This window comes from Idiotropiscis lumnitzeri, chromosome 4, assembly GCF_059441095.1.
Source record: "Idiotropiscis lumnitzeri isolate Australia: NSW breed Sydney's pygmy pipehorse chromosome 4, RoL_Ilum_1.0, whole genome shotgun sequence".
NCBI lineage: Eukaryota > Metazoa > Chordata > Actinopteri > Syngnathiformes > Syngnathidae > Idiotropiscis > Idiotropiscis lumnitzeri.
In genome coordinates, this window is record NC_142394.1 from 29516620 (window position 1) to 29532985 (window position 16366).

Sequence of the window (16366 nt, forward strand, 5' to 3'; positions counted from 1 at the left end):
TGTTCACAACAAAAGACTAACGATGAAGTGTTTGGATCAGCAAGAAGAGTCACACGGGAACTGGTTGTGTTTACACCAAAACAGCATCGTGTTGTGTTGACATAAAAACACTTTAAAAAAAAAAAAAAAAAAGCAAGCACAAAGAGTTGAAGTGGCCAAAAAGAACACAGACTTCCAAGGATTTTGCAAGTCCGGTAAGTTGTTTTTTTTGTTTTTTTTTCCCATTAAACATAAACTTTGTCTTCACCAAAAATGACTGATTGAAGACGACTGAGCTAAAGATGAACTAAAGTCAGCAAGGAGGTCTCCGGTCGACTGAGTTCCGGTCAAAGTCAGGATGTGACTGGAAGACTCACAAAAAAATCATTCATGCTTATTTGTTAATGAGTAAAGACGCCAGTTAGCGTGTGTGCAAACTGGTGCGTTGCTGAGTCTTAAAATGTGGATCATCAAATATTTTCAACACTTGATATTGGTCGATAGTTTGTAAAAATGACGTGCATCCATGTGTAAAAAAGTAGCGATTGATGACATTTTGACACAAGCGATAAATCCATTATCCTCTGCGGAAAATGTCACATTACTGCAGTCATTTAAAGTAGTTGTGAAAGTCTTCTTCGGTGGCCTCTTTCATAACTGTATTATACTGCCACCTATTGGCCAAGGCTGGCGCACCACAAGGGGCGGCACAATTAATTGAATTGAAGCAATGAATCCTGATGCGTAAACTGTTGTCATAAAATAGATGATTGGAGCGTTTTCATGATTTAATTTTTTTTTTTAATTTTATCAATTGAGCTGGTCATTTCGTTTCATTCCAACAAGTAAAGATGATTCGAGATGTCTCATCATGTGATCGGGGCCCAACCGCAAAGGCGGCGCATCCAGGAGGAGGCGCAATGGAGCACGGGTTTGTGTGCTTGCCATCAGGACCTTGGAGACTGTGAGTGCACCTGGGGAGGGGCTTCTGATGACGTCATGCATGACGACCCCCCCCCTGTTTATGTTTGTTTTTGTGTAGGCTGCTGTGCCCTGTGCTGCCTCCCGGTGTTCACCTGCAAGGTGGCGAGGAAGGCGGGCGTGTGTCCCCTTCTGCCAGTGCTGGACTGTCTTGGCTGCGTGCCCCCGGCCTCCCTCGCAGTGAGAGCCTCAGTCAGGGAAAAATACGGCATACGGGTAAGCCCCACTGGAAAACACATGTGCGAGATTTTGGACCAGGTGTGAAATGCTTGAAGATGAATACAAATGAGAGATTTTGTTCTTTTTTTTTTTTTTTTAATTCCGACTTCCTAGCCAGCGTTTGGCTTCGGGCTGTCATAGCCACTTTAGAGGGCCTTGTTGTTGCCCGAAGGGATCTCATGATTCAAGCAACTGGGCAAGGAAAAAAATGTCATCTTACGAAGAGACCACAGATGAGTGCATAAAAACTCATAAAACTTTGCACACACGTCACAGGCTTATTTTGAAGCCGGATTGGCAATTTTTTTTTTCAATTTGACAAGGCTGTTAAAAACGCACCGATTTCAAAGAGATATCTACTGAATTTTTTACACTTTACAGTGTTACCCACACGAAGCAATATGTCAACATATAAACATGTTCCACCCAAAGTTTTTTTTAACTAAATAAATTCTGCTTGAGTTCCGTGTTCTTAGTAGAACTAATTGAGGTGTCTGGCAGGACCACATGTGACTTTTAAAGACTGGACTGGGCTCATATTGAGAAACAAAAATCCAGGTGGGGGCGGCTGCACTGTAAAGTTGGAGCAATGCCATGAAAGAAGGAGGTGGTTGGTTAATGTTGGCTCCTCCGGAGGCGGAGTGGGCCGCGGAGCAAGCGCTCAGACTTTGCACTATTGAGATGTCTTTAAAAAGAAAAAAAAATAGTTAAAATCAGCACGGAATGCATGCGTCTTAATGACAAAAAATCGGGCGTGTGCTTCATTGAGTGTCATTAGTAGTTTCGGCATGTTTTCTTCTCTGTATCGTTTCGTTCCCCTTTTCTCATCCGTGGAGAACATTGCATCCAGATTTGTGATGATTTCGAATGCTGGCGGCATGGTATGGAGCTGCGAGTGCATGTAAACGTTCACCTTTGGTAGGAACCTCCCACTCGCGCTCTCGCTTTCTTCCAGGGGAGTGTGTGGGGTGACTGCCTGTACGGATGCTGCTGCTACCCGCTATCTTGGCTGCAGATCTCCAGAGAGCTCAAAAGAAGAGCAGCAGCTCACGCCTCCTCCTCTTTGTCCTCCTCCTCTTCGTCGCACAAATACGCTGCGTTAACGTCCCTGCAGGGGGCGCACTTGGTCTGAACGATCCACAACGGAGTTGCCCAAACGATGGGGACACGTAACACACACTCATACACACATAAAAAAAGAAAATACTGAATTGGAGTTAGCCACAAATCTGGGCCCGTTTAGCTGAATGCAAAAGCTTTTTTTGTTGTATGAATAGCAAAAGTTTACACATTTAAAAAATATATATATCTTCTGCCATCTAGTGGACGACAATTGAACTGTTCTGCCCGTCACGAATTAGGGGCTAGATAATTGAATAAAAATCAAATGTCTGTTTGAGAATCTCTGCTCCGGTGGACAAAAGTTTTAACAAACAATGAATATTAATCAACATACCAGCAAAAGGAATCCATGTTTTTTTTTCTAGCATTTTGAGAATTCTTTTGAAAAGAGACTTGATTTATTTTATTTTTTTTATTTTTGGGGGGGGGGGTGTTCTTGACGTGACCATGTTGTCTAACAGCAGGAAATGGGGGTAAATATAATTGCATGCATGATTATCAAGTCGGTTTTTGATGACTCCATGAAAAGTTCTTATGTTTGACATTTGACAGGTATATAAATTCTGTCTCCAACCACCAAAACTATTTTATGCTCTCTCTCTGCTGGTTGTCCAAAAAACAAGCAAACTAGGTTTGCTGTCTCGCAACGCAAGATTGAAAATATACAAGTGGTATTTTGTTCCTCTATTAATTAAGTAAATGAATGTCCCTCTTTTTTAATGATGAATAGAATTGAACCCAAATGAATTTCATTGATCAAAAAAATGAAAAGAAAAAAATGTTAATCATGAATTTTTTTATGTATTGTTGTACCTTAACTAAATAAAAAATAATTCACAATCAATTTATTTTTCTTATTTGAACTTATTTACTTTAAAAAAAGAAAAGGGAAAAGAAATAAATGGGAGTTGAATGTAATGCTTGGTTGAGTCATCAGATTGCAGCAAAAAATTCAACTTATTCTGAAAAAAAAAAAAATTAAATGTTAAAACCAACCATACGAACCAAAAAAAATTGGCTTGCGTACACGTGCAAACGCAGGACAGCACTGAACAACCTTTTTGAAACGCGTCAATATGTGTTCCATCACCGTGATCTAATCAGTAGAATCAGTCGGCTCCACACTGTCGTCCAATTTCGTGGTCGCACGCCATTGGACCGGCCCGACCAGTTAGTACGACATGATCCGTACATCTATAAAATCAGAACCCTCTTGCGTCTCGTGCATCAGTCGCTGCCTCTTCCGACCGGACCACGTACGACATAAGTAAGTTGTCTTGCTTTTCATCATGCTACCAGGGACGTGTTTGAATTTTTTGCATTTTGGGTGAAGTCTTCAGTCATCTTTTAGCCTTTTAAATATATATATATATATATATAAATATATATATATATATATACATATATATATGCATATATGTATATATATATACATATGTATAATTGAACCATTACGATTGACACTTGACACCTTGCTTAGCCCATTTCCATGATTTTGGAAGTGTGTTTGGCCTTCTTCAGTTTTTACTCCCATATGTTACCCCCCCCCCCCCCCCCCCCCGACCCACCTAGCGCAGAGATCCCAGCGATGGCTCACCAGTCGAATCAACCCAAGCCCTTCACCGTGACCACCATGACCAGCCTCAACAACCAGTGGACCTCGGACATCTGCGACTGCTTCGACGACCTGCCCCAATGTACAGAAATTCCACGTTTGCCTTAAAATGATGGCTAGGCATGATTTGGCGTCAGGGCGAACGTTATCAGAGGCTTCATATTGGAGTTGAGGCGTTGCGAGCAGGGTGAAGGCACGGTTCGTTCAGCTGCCCTTGATGCTCTATATGATAAAAAAAAAAGCACGACGTGACGTGCACACTTAACCGGAGGAACGATGCGGGCGTGACACCAGAATGGAATCTGAAGAAATTGCACTGATTTGATTTGGATTTGGAGAATAAATTAAATTATGAGAAAAGATAATTGTTAGATATAATTGAATGATTGTAGTCAGGATGAGCTCAAGAGTTTAAAGTGGTAACGGTTTGAATTGGCCAAAAACGGAGGAAATAAGAAAAAAAAGTCATCTACAATTTCCTCAAAGGGCTAAATAGAATAGGCAACGGTGCAAGGAACTTTTGAAATCGTGTTAAAAAAATGACGAGCGTCAGGTGGGAGCAACAAAAGTGCAACTGATAAGAAACGTAAGTCCAGAGTGCATCGTCTTTATGAGAATATTTTTTTCTTTTCTAGGTTGTTTCGCCTTCTGGTGCCTTCCGTGCTTCACGTGTAAAACGTCGCACGACGCCGGCGAGTGCCTTTGTTTGCCGTTGCTGGACGCCTTTGGCGTCATCCCACCCATGACCACCGCCCTCAGGGTGTCCGTACGCCAGCGCTACGGAATACAGGTACACACACAACCACAAGAAAAAAAAACAACAGACAACCGGATAGGTTCGAACACCAAACCATTGTCCCGCCTCTCTGATGACAGTGGATTTAAAAAAAATTGAAAAAAAAAAAACAAGTCAACAAACTCTCGTTCAAATTCCAGGTTTTTGTGATTTGCTATTTTGAACGGTTCATCATTCCACCCTGCTTGAGTAAAAGCATCGAGTTCAAGCTGAAAACAAAAACTGATTCCGCCACCATCATACTTGTCTGTTTGCTATGCTGTGAACATGGACGAGGTTGTGTTTATACTTTTTGGATTTATGAGCAGTTTTATCGGAACATCACACATTTTCCCACGTAAGCTTGGGAGATTTTGTAAAGGTTTGATGAAAGCAATGATGAACCTTTTGATCGTAATTCTGAAAGCTACTGTATGATTCGCACAAATACAACACTGCTCATTCGCCAAAAGAATGTGGTCGTTTTTTGTTTTTTTTTTTAAGACGGAATTGGAGCCTTCAACAAAGTGGCGGGAATTATGAACAGTTCAAAATAAGGATCTGTGTTCCCACAAAAGCTTCGACGTACGAGAACATCTGAAATGTGTTTGGGGTTCATCAGATGCACTTTAAATGGCGGCAGTTGTGTGCTGACTCGTGTTTAACATGATTTTGACTGTGATTGGCTCATTCTGAACACGCTTATGAGAGGGTGTGCACACTTTTGCAATATTTTTTTTTTTGAGGGGGGGGTTAAATGAGTTGGAGAGATTCTTATAGATTGCAATAATGGAAAATGTTTTGTGGTTATTTTACAAAAACCCTCAAACGGGGGTGTGTAGACTTTTTATAACAACTGTACAATTGACCAATAAATGAGCTGCTTTCATGGAAATTGCTGTTGTGTGCATTTTGCCCACAGGGAACAGTTTGCCACGACTGCATCTACGCTTGCTGCTGCGGCCCGTGCACCTGGTGCCAAATATCTCGCGAAATCCAAGCCAGAAAAAATCCTATTACTTTTGTCAACATGGCGTCCTGAAAAAATGAAAAAAATAAGACGTCCTGCATCCCTTGCGTCATCGCTCAAGCCGAGAGTACATTCTAGGACTTTGCATCTTGTACAGACGGCACGGCGTTGATATCTGATCTGGACCGAGAACGTCGCCACTGTTGGAATGTCACCTAACAGCTGATTAAACTTGAGGAGATTTGTCACATTACGTAATAAAGATGGAGACCGCAACAATGTCACGTGGCTGAAAAAAAAAAAACATCAGTCGAGCCAACAGAATTTAGTTTTTTTAATTAGTACAAATATTTTTAATAAAGTTGAAAGATTCCATTGAATGGTTTCTATTTTCTTTTTTTTTTTTTATCGGAACGCGGTAAGCATAAAGCACAAGTCAAACGAGGACCTTCCCAAAGTGGCCACCAATGATTGGCGTGAGCGCAGAGCGTCGTGTGGAAATGCTGCAAAATGATTGCGCCATAAAACGCCAGCGAGAAAACAAACAAAAGCGTCTGTCGGAGGAGCACGCTGGGATTGAAACGCGCCACGATCGTGAGGTGCGCGACAATCGCAGGAAGGAAGCCTTCGCGGCCCAGCGAGCGTTTCTGCGCGTTTGGCTTCCAGACGGACCTTGAGAAGGCGCAAATACATGAAATTATTATTCTTGTTCGCCCCCTTCTCAGGCCTTTTGTTATTTTTTTTTATGTTATTTTTGCGCACATTATTTTCGTCCCCTTGGAGTTTTCTGCGTCACTGCCGCTCCTGTCGCACTCTCTCTCGCTCTCTCTCGGTTTGATTAAACTACATGGAATTTTCCAGAAACACAATCTCACAAGTCTACATCAGGCTTCAATTTCTCACATGCTAAACAGGAACGAGAACACACCTGCCACCAATTAAAACGTCTCTGATTAATCCGAAGTAAAGCTCTTGTGTTCCAGTACGCGAATGAGCAGAGTCATTTAAGCAGAAAAAAATATTTTTGTCAGATTGTTGTGCTTCTCACGTCATAAGTCAGCGCTTCAGAAATGAATTCCAAAAAAGCCCTCTTGTGTTTGTGATGTCGATAATAGCCCATTTACTAACAAGGAGACACGCGGCTAATCGTCCGAAGCGGAAAATGTACGTACAAATGCGTTTTTATGGCGAAATGGAGCTAATGTGGCTTTTTATCAGGTGTGTTTTGTAGTCTGGATATCACGATAAATGGGTGTGAAAAGAAAATTAGCCAGCTTATGAGCTTTAAATAATGTTTATGAATTATGAAATCTCTGCCGTTAGCCTCTGGTCATGCACGGACGCATTTTTGGGGGGGACCGGGCCTTCCGAGTGAAATGCAGTTCCGGAAGGACGAGGACGGAGGACTGACCAACAAAATAGGGTAAAGTGCGCCTATTCTGATGATCACAATCTCAAAGTCGGACTCTGACCAGCCAGTTTGTGTGTTTGGTGTTGCAAAGACTCACAAAGTCAGGGGCGAAATTGGTGGATTTTAAAACAACACAGCTGAGGTGAGATAATTGCGCATTTTGCCTCATTTCTCTGTTTCTTACCATTATTCTCTGAATATTTCATCATTTAGTCACTCAATTAAATCTTGATATAACAAAGGGGAGGGTCGTGTGCACCATACAAGTTTGAAATGGTGTGAAGGGAATAGTAAAGTGGAGAGAGACGATCAGTAAGAATTGATTTTGAGGGAGAAAATCTTCCCATGAAATTCTGAAAGCAAGGTCGAGATATCATTAAAGAAAATCTTGTCAAAGAAAAAGATAAACAGAAACATTATAGAACACTCCATTTAGATATACAGTACATCGTGTGTGTGTGTGCGTATGTATGTATATATGTATTATATTTGTACATATATATATTTTTTTATATTTATATATTTTTATTTTTAATATTGATATATTTTTTCATATATATATGTATATATATATATATATAATGTTAAATTTGTTTTTAATATGTATATATATATATTTTTTTTTTATATTTATATATTTTTTTTTTTAAATATTTTTATATATATATATGGAGTCTATTCATGACATACTTCCTATCAATCTTGCCAGTGGTCTGCAAATTACTTTCCAGTTAACTTTGCACTCCATTCACAACAGCTGGAAAATGAACGGGAAAAAAACACACACAACACATATTAGTTGTGCTTTATTGATTTAATATAAAAGAAAACATTCCATTGGTTCAATTTATCTGAATGCTGCTGATCATCTCCCCCCAGGAAATGTCCAAGGTTGTGGCAGTACTCCTTGCAGCATTGGGCGTTTTGTCGTTCTGGGCAACCGGATGCGACGGCAGCAAAATCCTGGTGGTGCCGGTGGACGGCAGCCACTGGATGAACATGGCGGTGATCCTGAAAGAGCTGCACGCCCGAGGACATCAACTCACCGTGCTGCACTCGCCCAACAGCTGGTACATCCCGACAAACGCCTCCTTTTACACTTCTATCACTGCCACAATGTTGGAGGACGGCACCAAAAAGGACTTTTACAATGAATTGCTCTTGGATGTCATCGAGGTCCGAAAGTCTGCCAGCTTCTTAAAGACCTTCCACCAGCAGCGCTTGATCACAAAAATGTTAACAATGGGTCATAAAATTCTTGCCGAAGCAATCACCGCGATGATCGACGACCCGGTTTTCATGACTAAACTCCGAGAGGCCAAGTTTGATCTGATGCTAACAGATCCGGGCCTGACGGTGGGGGTGCTTCTCGGGAGTTACCTCAAGTTGCCAATGGTTTTCAACGTGCGGTGGATGAATAACGGCGAGAGCCATTTTGCCATGGCCCCGTCCCCACTCTCCTACGTCCCCGTATCCGGAAGTGAGCTAACTGATCAGATGGATTTTCAAGGACGGCTCAAGAACATGCTCCATTCCATTTACAGCCTGATTGAGTTCCACTTTTACATCCAGCCGGTATACGCAGATCTCTTCCAGCGCCACTTTCCTCCCAAAACAGACTTGCTCACCTTAGAACAAGCGGCGGATATCTGGCTGGTGAGATCCGATTTTGTCTTTGAGTTCCCTCGCCCGACCATGCCCAACGTGGTCTACATTGGGGGATTCCAGTGCGAGAAGGCGCAGCCCCTACCTGCGGATCTGGAAGCCTTCGTGCAGAGTTCAGGGGAGCACGGCGTGGTGGTGATGTCGCTGGGAACGCTGGTGTCAGCCCTCCCCCGTGATGTCACCGAGGCCATTGCGGCTGCGTTCGCTCAGCTCCCCCAGAAGGTGGTCTGGAGGATGAAGGGAGAAAAGCCGTCGTCTTTGGGCAACAACACCTTGGTGGTGGATTGGCTGCCGCAGAAAGACCTCCTGGGACACCCCAAAAGTCGTGCGTTTGTTGCTCACGGAGGAACCAACGGCGTATACGAGGCCATCTATCACGGTGTTCCGGTTCTGGGTCTGCCGCTGCTCTTCGACCAGTTTGACAACCTACTGCGGTTGAAGGTGCGCGGGGCAGCCCGGGTGGTCGAGGCCAATTCGCTCACGAAGGAAGACTTCCTGGAGGCTCTCAGGGATATTCTGGAGAATCCAAGCTACTGCGATAATATGCGTCGACTCTCCCGTCTCCATCACGACCGCCCGATGCCTCCTTTGGAGACGGCCATCTTTTGGATTGAGTACGTCACCAGGCACAACGGCGCGTCCCATTTGCGCCCAGGCGCTTACAGACTCCCCTGGTACTCCTACTTCTGCGTGGACGTGGTTCTTCTCATCACCGCTGTTGTCGGAGCCTTTGTGTGGGCTTCTGTGTTCATTTGTAAGATCGTCTGCTGCAGGAGGTTCGGGAGAAAGACCAAACGGGACTGAAACGTTCGGTGACTGACTAACAAGCCTGAGCATGTCTTTCCAGACGGCACTTTCCCTTGTTGATATTTGTCGTTCACGTGCGCTCATTTATTGAAGCCGTGATTACGGCAGCCTGGGAATCAAAATACAGAGCACTGTTAAGGTACAAAAGGCGACCAGGTCACACTCGCCTGAGTGAGGCGGGTGTGACTCGGGTCGGTTTGTTGTTTTTTTCACATTTTGTTGAATTTGTTTTTTGTTTTTTTTAAATCAATAAATCTGTCTGCCGGCATTTTCAAGGGAACAAAATGAGTGATTGGACATGAACGAGCTTTCCCCTTTAAAAAAATACTTCCTGAGGCCAATTGTCTCCACGCAGCCAAGACAATACCAATTGTGTTTTCCCTGCCAGCCGTGCTGCAGCAAAGTACACAACGCTTACGACGTGGAACCCCTTCAAAGTCATTTGTGTGATAGAGTGAATGAACACTGCACCTCAATGGCCCTTGCGGTGCGTTTTTTTTGTAATATGTCCATATCAGGGTCATGTCTTCTATATGGGCCTCTAATTTAAAACATTTCTAATCAAGACAATCTTCAACACAATCAATAAAATACTAATCACAAAACATAGTGTTAATTCTTGCATTGCCCTAAATTGTCTCATCCGCGCGGTTCTTGTAAAAGGTGCAAATCCGAACATACACACATTCATGTCTATGTGTTGAAATGCAGACTTGCAGCGTGACCGCCACGTCTGTATGTTTTTGTTCAAACCCGAAAGGCGTTCTCCTGTCTCAGGATGTTGCCCTTAAAACCCAAGAAGTTTGCTTCCTGTGGAGGAAACCATCAAGAATGGACAAAAGTCGGTCCAGACGCCACGTTCCCAGCACTTGTTCAGCGCGGGTCACCCAGCAACAAGGTTTCCGTGAAGTAGAAGTGGACACTTTTTACTCGCTGGTGATGTTCTTGCTCCCTGAGCTGCCGGCGTTATTTGCCCCCTGATGGATTATAGATGCTTGCACAGCTGGCTGAGCTTCAACACAAAACCTGAGCTGTGAGCTTTTCAATGGGAACACGCAATGAGGAGCATTTGCACTTGAATGGCGAGCGACACGTCACGTCAAAGCGTCCGACATGTCCAACGACAGCTGCGGCCTCCCCTTGGACACGGACATACCGGGCCTGACTTGCATCTACGGCCTGGTCTTCGCCGTGGGCCTGCCCTGTAACCTGCTGTCCCTTTGGGGGCTGTACCACTTGGGCCGTTCCGGTAGCGGCGGCTGCCAGCTGGTCTACATCCTCAACCTGCTTCTCTCCGACCTCCTGCAGCTGCTCACGTTGCCCCTGTGGATCCTGTACCTCCAAGGCGCCCACCGCTGGCCGTACGGTCATCTCACCTGCGAGCTGGTGGGCTACGTGTTCTACGTCAACGTCTACGCCAGTGTCATGTTCCTGTGCCTGATAGCGCTGGACCGCTGCCTGGCCATCGTCTTCCCGCTGAGCAGCCGCAGGGTGAGGACGGTCCGGGTGGCGGCCGTGTCGGGCGTGGCCGTGTGGACGCTCACGTTTCTCTTCTGCCTTTTCGGACTCTTGCCATCTGTTTTTGACTCGGAGCGACTGTTGTGTCTGGAGCGGTACCCTGTCAGCCCCCGATATGCCCGCTTCAAGATCACCACGGTGGTTCTGGGCTTCCTGTTGCCGTGCGCCATACTCGGGTAAGTTACGCCGCAAACGGCTAAATCCCACAACCATGTGTCGTTCATTCTTTTCCCATATTTGGCTTTCAGTTACACGTCAGCCCACATCTGGCTCACGCTGCGACACTCACCCTCCCTGTCCGCCCACGAGCGTCACAAGATCGTGGGCATCCTGATGGTCATCACGGTCAACTTCATCGCCGTTTTTGGGCCGTATCACCTGGTGGGCGGCTACAGATTTGTGTCCTTGCTGCAGGCCGACGAGCCGTGCACGTTGGAGCGGTCCATCTTCTTGCTCTACCGCCTTTGCTACGGGCTGACCAGCCTCAACACAATGCTCGATCCCCTCTTCTACATTTTCCTGTGCGCCGACGCACGGCTGGAGCTGCGAAGGTCGCTGCCCTGTGGCGGGCGAGGCCAAAACGCTGGCAAAGTGACCGCCACGAGCACCAGAGCTCAAACGGATGCAGACAAGCAAAGTGAACAAAATAATCTTTTCATTGCCGGAAGGATTTGCATCCAGGAATGAAAGATTCCAAAAGATCACTTTGAAATTCATTGATTCTCTAAACAAAAACAAAAATTTATTTCTAAACCTTCCATCTACGACTTGCAGATCACCAGACGTCATGTAAACCATATTTTCCGGACTTTAAGGCGCACTCGTATATAAGTAGCAGCAACTCTTTTTTGGGAGAAAAAAAAAATGCTGTACAAGCCGCACCAGTTTTGTATGTTGAAAAAAATGAGTCGTTTACTGCATGTACAGAACTATTTTGTACTGTGAATGCACATAAAGGTACAGAAACAGATTATTAAAAGACGGCAACAACTTTGCTAATTAGAACAGAACAGACACAAGGGAAAAAAAAATCTAGATTTATGTAGGGTATTTCCTGAACTGTAGAGCGCCCCCTACTGGTAAAAGAAAAATCCACAGAAAAGCCGCACCGTTGTATTAGCCGCATGCTTCAAAATCGAGGAAAAAAGTAGCGGCTTATAGTCCGGAAAATACGGTAAATACAATTTGGTGAAAAGCAACAAACCATCAACAACGTGAACGCTTGAATTTGCTGCGGTTTCTTTTTTGTGTACTCAATAGGAGGCCTTTTGGATAAATAAACTGGCTTTTGTGTTGCAAGATAATGTGTCATCCGGGTCATCGGTGCAGCAAACAAGACGAATACATCCCTCGAAACAATGTTGAGAAAAAAAAAAAGCACACTCGAGTGAATTTTAAACGTTACGCAAGCGCATACGACACAAATCTATTCAGGCTTTGTGATTTTCCACTGAAGGAGGTGTGTTTTTTTGTTTTTTTTACCTCGACCCCTTTTTGGGTGACACCGCCATTAAGGTAGACGTCTCAACGGCGAACGGGATGTTGAAGCTCTGCGTGCTCTTGGTTGCTCTTTTGAGACCCCGTAAGTGATGTCATTCACATTTTTTCTGAAAAAACAAACAAAAATGAAGCAAATAGATTGTAACGTCCTCTTTTTTTTTTGAATATCCATTTCAGATGGTAGTGTGCTTTTTGCCAGCTTGGGTGACAACGTCAGCCTCCCCTGCTTCTTTGACCCTGGCCCCAAATTTCTGTGCTGGTACAAGCAGGTCGCAGGCGACAAACCCCAAATCGTGTTTTGCAGGTACACCTACACGCTAAACTCCATCAGCAACCAGTTTACGACGGACTTCAGCGAGCGTGTGACGCTTCAATCGGGACAAAACTTCCTCCATCTGCACATTTCAAACGTGCAGCTCTCGGACATGGCCATGTACTACTGCGGGCTAAGCGAAGTCAACATCATGACCTTTGACAGTGGAATCTTTTTAATTGTGAAAGGTATGCCGCCTCTTTTTTGCCTCTAAATATTTTAAAAAAAAAAGGACATTTTGAGTGGGCTTGTGCTCAGGTCCCGCCTATTCACACAATTAAAAAAAAAATGTAAAAGGTAATCGTACTCAACTGATTTACGTATTAATTGCTCTTAAAATAATCAGCGCAGTCAAATAAACCTAATTTCTTTGGCTAAAAGACACTTTTTTCCATCTAGGGCAAAAGGGCTGATGCTCGAGCACCACTTGTGTGTACGTGCCCGTTTGGAATAATGACAAAATAATCACCCAAACATGACAGACATTTACATGGACCGCGAGTCCATTTTAAAATGCGTTCAGAACATATAAAGGTCCAGTGTTTACTTTTCAGTTGTTATTATGACTAGAATTTTTACCATTTTTTGTTTTATTGTTCTCAAGAATTTCTCTCAAAACATTTTTTGGTGACAAGTAATCATAACTGTTGCGTATAATTGAGGATAAAAAAATAACTTTTACAATTTTAATTAAATATATTCTGCACTTTTTGTATTGAATTTTTTTGCAGTTTTTCTTGTAAGAAACCACCGCGTCCGAGGAAAAGAACAATCTATCAGAAACAAATCATTTGCCGGGCCCTCGCGAGCCCTCAAATGACTAAATATTGTTACCCGTTTTGAGCTTCTTTTAGTTGTGTTTCAGAATCCAGTCGCCTGTCCGTCATACAGCACCCGACCTCCATCACAGAGTCCGTGGGGGGGTCCGCCACCCTGAACTGCACCACGCACGCCGGAAGCAGTAACGAGGGCCACACCGTCTACTGGTTCCGAAAGGCCTCGGGCGAGTCCCACTATTTGTTCGTCCACTCGGAGAACAGCAGCGGGTGCGCGACGGCGTCGGATTCCGTTTGCGTGTACATGCTGTCCAAGCGGGACATGGCCACGTGCGACGCCGGGACGTACTACTGCGCCGTGGCCGCCTGTGGGGAGATTGTGTTCGGAAACGGGACGAAGCTGGATATCATAGGTGGATGCTTTGACTGAAAATGCATTTCTTAAAAAAAAACACAACTAACGTTGCGTGCATTTTCACAGATGAAAAGCCACTTATTTACAAAGTGTTGACACACTGCCTGTTAGCATCTCTGCTTGCGTCTATCCTCGTCAACGTCTTTCTTACGCATCTCCTTTGCAAAAAGAGCCGGAGAGACGACCTTCTCTCAGGTGACACACGGAACCTTTTTTTTTTTTTCTCCGCGTGGACAAGTAAATTCATTTGATTCTGTTTCTAGGGAAACCGCCGCAGACGAACGCTCCAGAAGACGACGCGGAGGACGAGGTTGGACGGCGAAATCTTTTTTCGCGTCAACCTGCACACTTTTCACGTCCGTCACGTGTTTTCCTCACAGAGCGAGGCCGCCGCCGCTTTGCCGTACGTGGCTTTGGATTTCAAAAAGAGACAGGCCAACAACAGGAGAAACCGGGGCGCGGACGACAGCGTTTATGCCGGATTGCGACTCAAACACGTGGAATGAGCAACATCAGCGATGCAAAACGGGAGGCCTATAATAAAAAAAAATTACAAATTCTGTTTAGGTCTTCATTCAGGCTAACAGGAAATTGACAGTAACGCAACGAAAACAAAAAATAAAATGTGAGGACATTTGAGTGCCTGTACAAGATTTAGGAAGATTTTTTGTATTTTTTTTTTTAAATTAGCAGTGGTTAATGTCTTCCAATAAACGCGCATGGTTCTCAATCTTTGCCGTCAAACAGGATGTTGGTGCGGTTTCGTGAGCGATGCTTGCTGCATTTCACAACACTGCAGGGGTCAACAAAATAAAACATGCGGCCCATTTTTGTGTATGCGACTCCGGCAAGTGTTCAGGAAGTGAATTCATTTGAATGCTTGTACAATTTAAGAAGCGGAAAGTTACAAAAACAAAAAAAAAAACATCTGCGGCCTTCGTGGCACTCGGCTGATCAGGTCGCAGCGGCGCCTGACACACATTCAAAACTATTTCAAGCTTATTTGGGGCTGCGTTGACACGATGCCGTCCTCATATAATGCACATGTCAGAAATGTTAGGATGAAGCAAAAAAGGCACTCTACCTTTTTGCAGACTTCATTTGACTTTTGTTTCACTACATGCACAACTCGCAGACCTGAAACAAGAAGCCGAAAGGTAAAATTGACAACGGAAACATTGAACAGTTGGACGTACAAATGTTTCGAGTAGTCGGCACCAAAAGTGTTGCAAGAGAAAGATCATTTTTGATCAGTTTTTTTGTGTATTGACAAGACATTTGGGTTTTGGATCAAAAGAACATCAAACAAGTTTAGAATTGCAGCTTTTGACTTCCTGTTTTTTTACAAGATTTTTTAACAACTCAAGACAGAGCATCTTTTTTTTAAGCCACCCTCTGATAAAGTGAGCAAACGTATCATCATTATTAATTTACAATAATTCAATATTTGGTGGCACAAGCCTGCGACTTGACTTCAGCAGCCTGTTGCTTTTTTTTTTTAAATGCTTTTCCAGGCCTTTACTGCAACCTTTCAGTTCTTGTTTCAAGGCGGTTTCATCCTCCAGTCTCCCTCTCCTCTCAATTTTTTTTTTTTCCGTTCTTCTCTCAGCTTCAAAATACTTTTCCTTTCTCCACTCTCTGGTCATGTTTGCGTAACAGCAAATGCAGTTTCCACAAGTGAAAGCCAAAGCCAAAAATAGGCTTTGATGTTAAAAACCAATCTGAAAGGTAACACAACGGCTGAACTACGAGAAACACTCATCAGTCACATGAAAAGATAAGATGCAGTGATCGGAACGTAAAATGTCTTCAGTACACAAAAGAAACAAAGAAATCGCCTTTAAGAGGACGCTTATTAAATTAACCTTTTCAAGGTTTAGGAAATGTTTCAAATTTCACCCAATTTTTAGTCATGCTGACTCGCCACATTATGGGCCTCCCGGAATTTCACTTAAGGCACAGGTGTCAAACTCTGGCCCACGGGCCAAATTTGGCCCGCGAGGCTCTACCAAACGACAACCATGCCATTTTACATCCTATATAATAGTAAGATTTAAAATGATAATAGTAATTTTAAAAACTAAACATTGTATTGCATTAATAAAATTATAATAAAATTTTTAGGTAAAAAAAAAAAATAATCTGCATTCATGTTTGTTAAAAAAAATTAATCCTGGCCCGGCGGCTTTGTTCCAAGTTTCACTTTTCAGCTCAATGTGTATTGGAGTTCGACACCCCTGACTTAAGGCAAAAAAAAACGTTCCATTTGTCTCAAAAGAGAAGTAAAAAAAAAAAAGAGT

The 16366-nt window shown here is 43.7% G+C and overlaps 5 protein-coding genes across 9 annotated transcripts; all 5 read left to right on the forward strand.

The window, feature by feature from the left end:
* The first annotated feature begins 126 nt into the window (after window positions 1-126).
* On the forward strand, window positions 127-3145 carry LOC148339105 (cornifelin homolog B-like). Of its 2 annotated transcripts, none has more exons than XM_088293741.1 (4): window positions 127-194; window positions 831-943; window positions 1022-1176; window positions 2135-3145. In XM_088293741.1, exons 2-4 carry the CDS (start codon window positions 841-843, stop codon window positions 2309-2311), a joined length of 435 nt encoding a protein of 144 aa, XP_088149867.1. In that variant the 5' UTR covers window positions 127-194; window positions 831-840; the 3' UTR covers window positions 2312-3145. The 2 variants fall into 2 exon arrangements, with proteins under 2 accessions (XP_088149867.1, XP_088149869.1); XM_088293743.1 differs by having other exon boundaries at window positions 138-194; window positions 826-943.
* A 271-nt stretch (window positions 3146-3416) lies between these two features.
* ponzr4 (plac8 onzin related protein 4) lies at window positions 3417-6041 on the forward strand. Of its 2 annotated transcripts, none has more exons than XM_088293739.1 (4): window positions 3417-3568; window positions 3874-3998; window positions 4552-4706; window positions 5614-6041. In XM_088293739.1, exons 1-4 carry the CDS (start codon window positions 3483-3485, stop codon window positions 5731-5733), a joined length of 486 nt encoding a protein of 161 aa, XP_088149865.1. In that variant the 5' UTR covers window positions 3417-3482; the 3' UTR covers window positions 5734-6041. The 2 variants fall into 2 exon arrangements, with proteins under 2 accessions (XP_088149865.1, XP_088149866.1); XM_088293740.1 differs by having other exon boundaries at window positions 3466-3568; window positions 3879-3998.
* A 42-nt stretch (window positions 6042-6083) lies between these two features.
* ugt5g1 (UDP glucuronosyltransferase 5 family, polypeptide G1) lies at window positions 6084-9618 on the forward strand. 2 transcript variants are annotated; one of them, XM_088293729.1, is made up of 2 exons: window positions 6084-7214; window positions 7952-9618. In XM_088293729.1, the coding sequence occupies exon 2, from the start codon at window positions 7955-7957 to the stop codon at window positions 9539-9541; it is 1587 nt and encodes a 528-aa protein (XP_088149855.1). In that variant the 5' UTR covers window positions 6084-7214; window positions 7952-7954; the 3' UTR covers window positions 9542-9618. The 2 variants fall into 2 exon arrangements, with proteins under 2 accessions (XP_088149855.1, XP_088149857.1); XM_088293731.1 differs by having other exon boundaries at window positions 6084-7084.
* A 779-nt stretch (window positions 9619-10397) lies between these two features.
* LOC148339108 (G protein-coupled receptor 4) lies at window positions 10398-12380 on the forward strand. The gene is made up of 2 exons (XM_088293737.1): window positions 10398-11238; window positions 11311-12380. Exons 1-2 carry the CDS (start codon window positions 10658-10660, stop codon window positions 11747-11749), a joined length of 1020 nt encoding a protein of 339 aa, XP_088149863.1. The 5' UTR covers window positions 10398-10657; the 3' UTR covers window positions 11750-12380.
* A 59-nt stretch (window positions 12381-12439) lies between these two features.
* LOC148339109 (uncharacterized) lies at window positions 12440-14796 on the forward strand. Of its 2 annotated transcripts, XM_088293733.1 has the most exons (6): window positions 12444-12644; window positions 12740-13063; window positions 13741-14064; window positions 14133-14261; window positions 14330-14376; window positions 14447-14796. In XM_088293733.1, the coding sequence occupies exons 1-6, from the start codon at window positions 12602-12604 to the stop codon at window positions 14570-14572; spliced, it is 993 nt and encodes a 330-aa protein (XP_088149859.1). In that variant the 5' UTR covers window positions 12444-12601; the 3' UTR covers window positions 14573-14796. The 2 variants fall into 2 exon arrangements, with proteins under 2 accessions (XP_088149858.1, XP_088149859.1); XM_088293732.1 differs by having other exon boundaries at window positions 12440-12644; window positions 14330-14796.
* The last annotated feature ends 1570 nt before the right edge of the window (window positions 14797-16366 follow it).

Coding starts and splice junctions, on each gene's coding strand:
- LOC148339105 (XM_088293741.1), top strand. CDS start 841: ATGTCTCATCATGTGATCGGGGCCCAACCGCAAAGGCGGCGCATCCAG. Junction 944..1,021: donor CCATCAGGACCTTGGAGACT/GTGAGTGCACCT, acceptor GTTTTTGTGTAG/GCTGCTGTGCCCTGTGCTGC. Junction 1,177..2,134: donor GGGAAAAATACGGCATACGG/GTAAGCCCCACT, acceptor GCTTTCTTCCAG/GGGAGTGTGTGGGGTGACTG.
- ponzr4 (XM_088293739.1), top strand. CDS start 3,483: ATGATCCGTACATCTATAAAATCAGAACCCTCTTGCGTCTCGTGCATC. Junction 3,999..4,551: donor CTTCGACGACCTGCCCCAAT/GTACAGAAATTC, acceptor TTTCTTTTCTAG/GTTGTTTCGCCTTCTGGTGC. Junction 4,707..5,613: donor GCCAGCGCTACGGAATACAG/GTACACACACAA, acceptor TTTTGCCCACAG/GGAACAGTTTGCCACGACTG.
- ugt5g1 (XM_088293729.1), top strand. CDS start 7,955: ATGTCCAAGGTTGTGGCAGTACTCCTTGCAGCATTGGGCGTTTTGTCG.
- LOC148339108 (XM_088293737.1), top strand. CDS start 10,658: ATGTCCAACGACAGCTGCGGCCTCCCCTTGGACACGGACATACCGGGC. Junction 11,239..11,310: donor TTGCCGTGCGCCATACTCGG/GTAAGTTACGCC, acceptor TTTGGCTTTCAG/TTACACGTCAGCCCACATCT.
- LOC148339109 (XM_088293732.1), top strand. CDS start 12,602: ATGTTGAAGCTCTGCGTGCTCTTGGTTGCTCTTTTGAGACCCC. Junction 12,645..12,739: donor GGTTGCTCTTTTGAGACCCC/GTAAGTGATGTC, acceptor TATCCATTTCAG/ATGGTAGTGTGCTTTTTGCC. Junction 14,065..14,132: donor GACGAAGCTGGATATCATAG/GTGGATGCTTTG, acceptor GCATTTTCACAG/ATGAAAAGCCACTTATTTAC.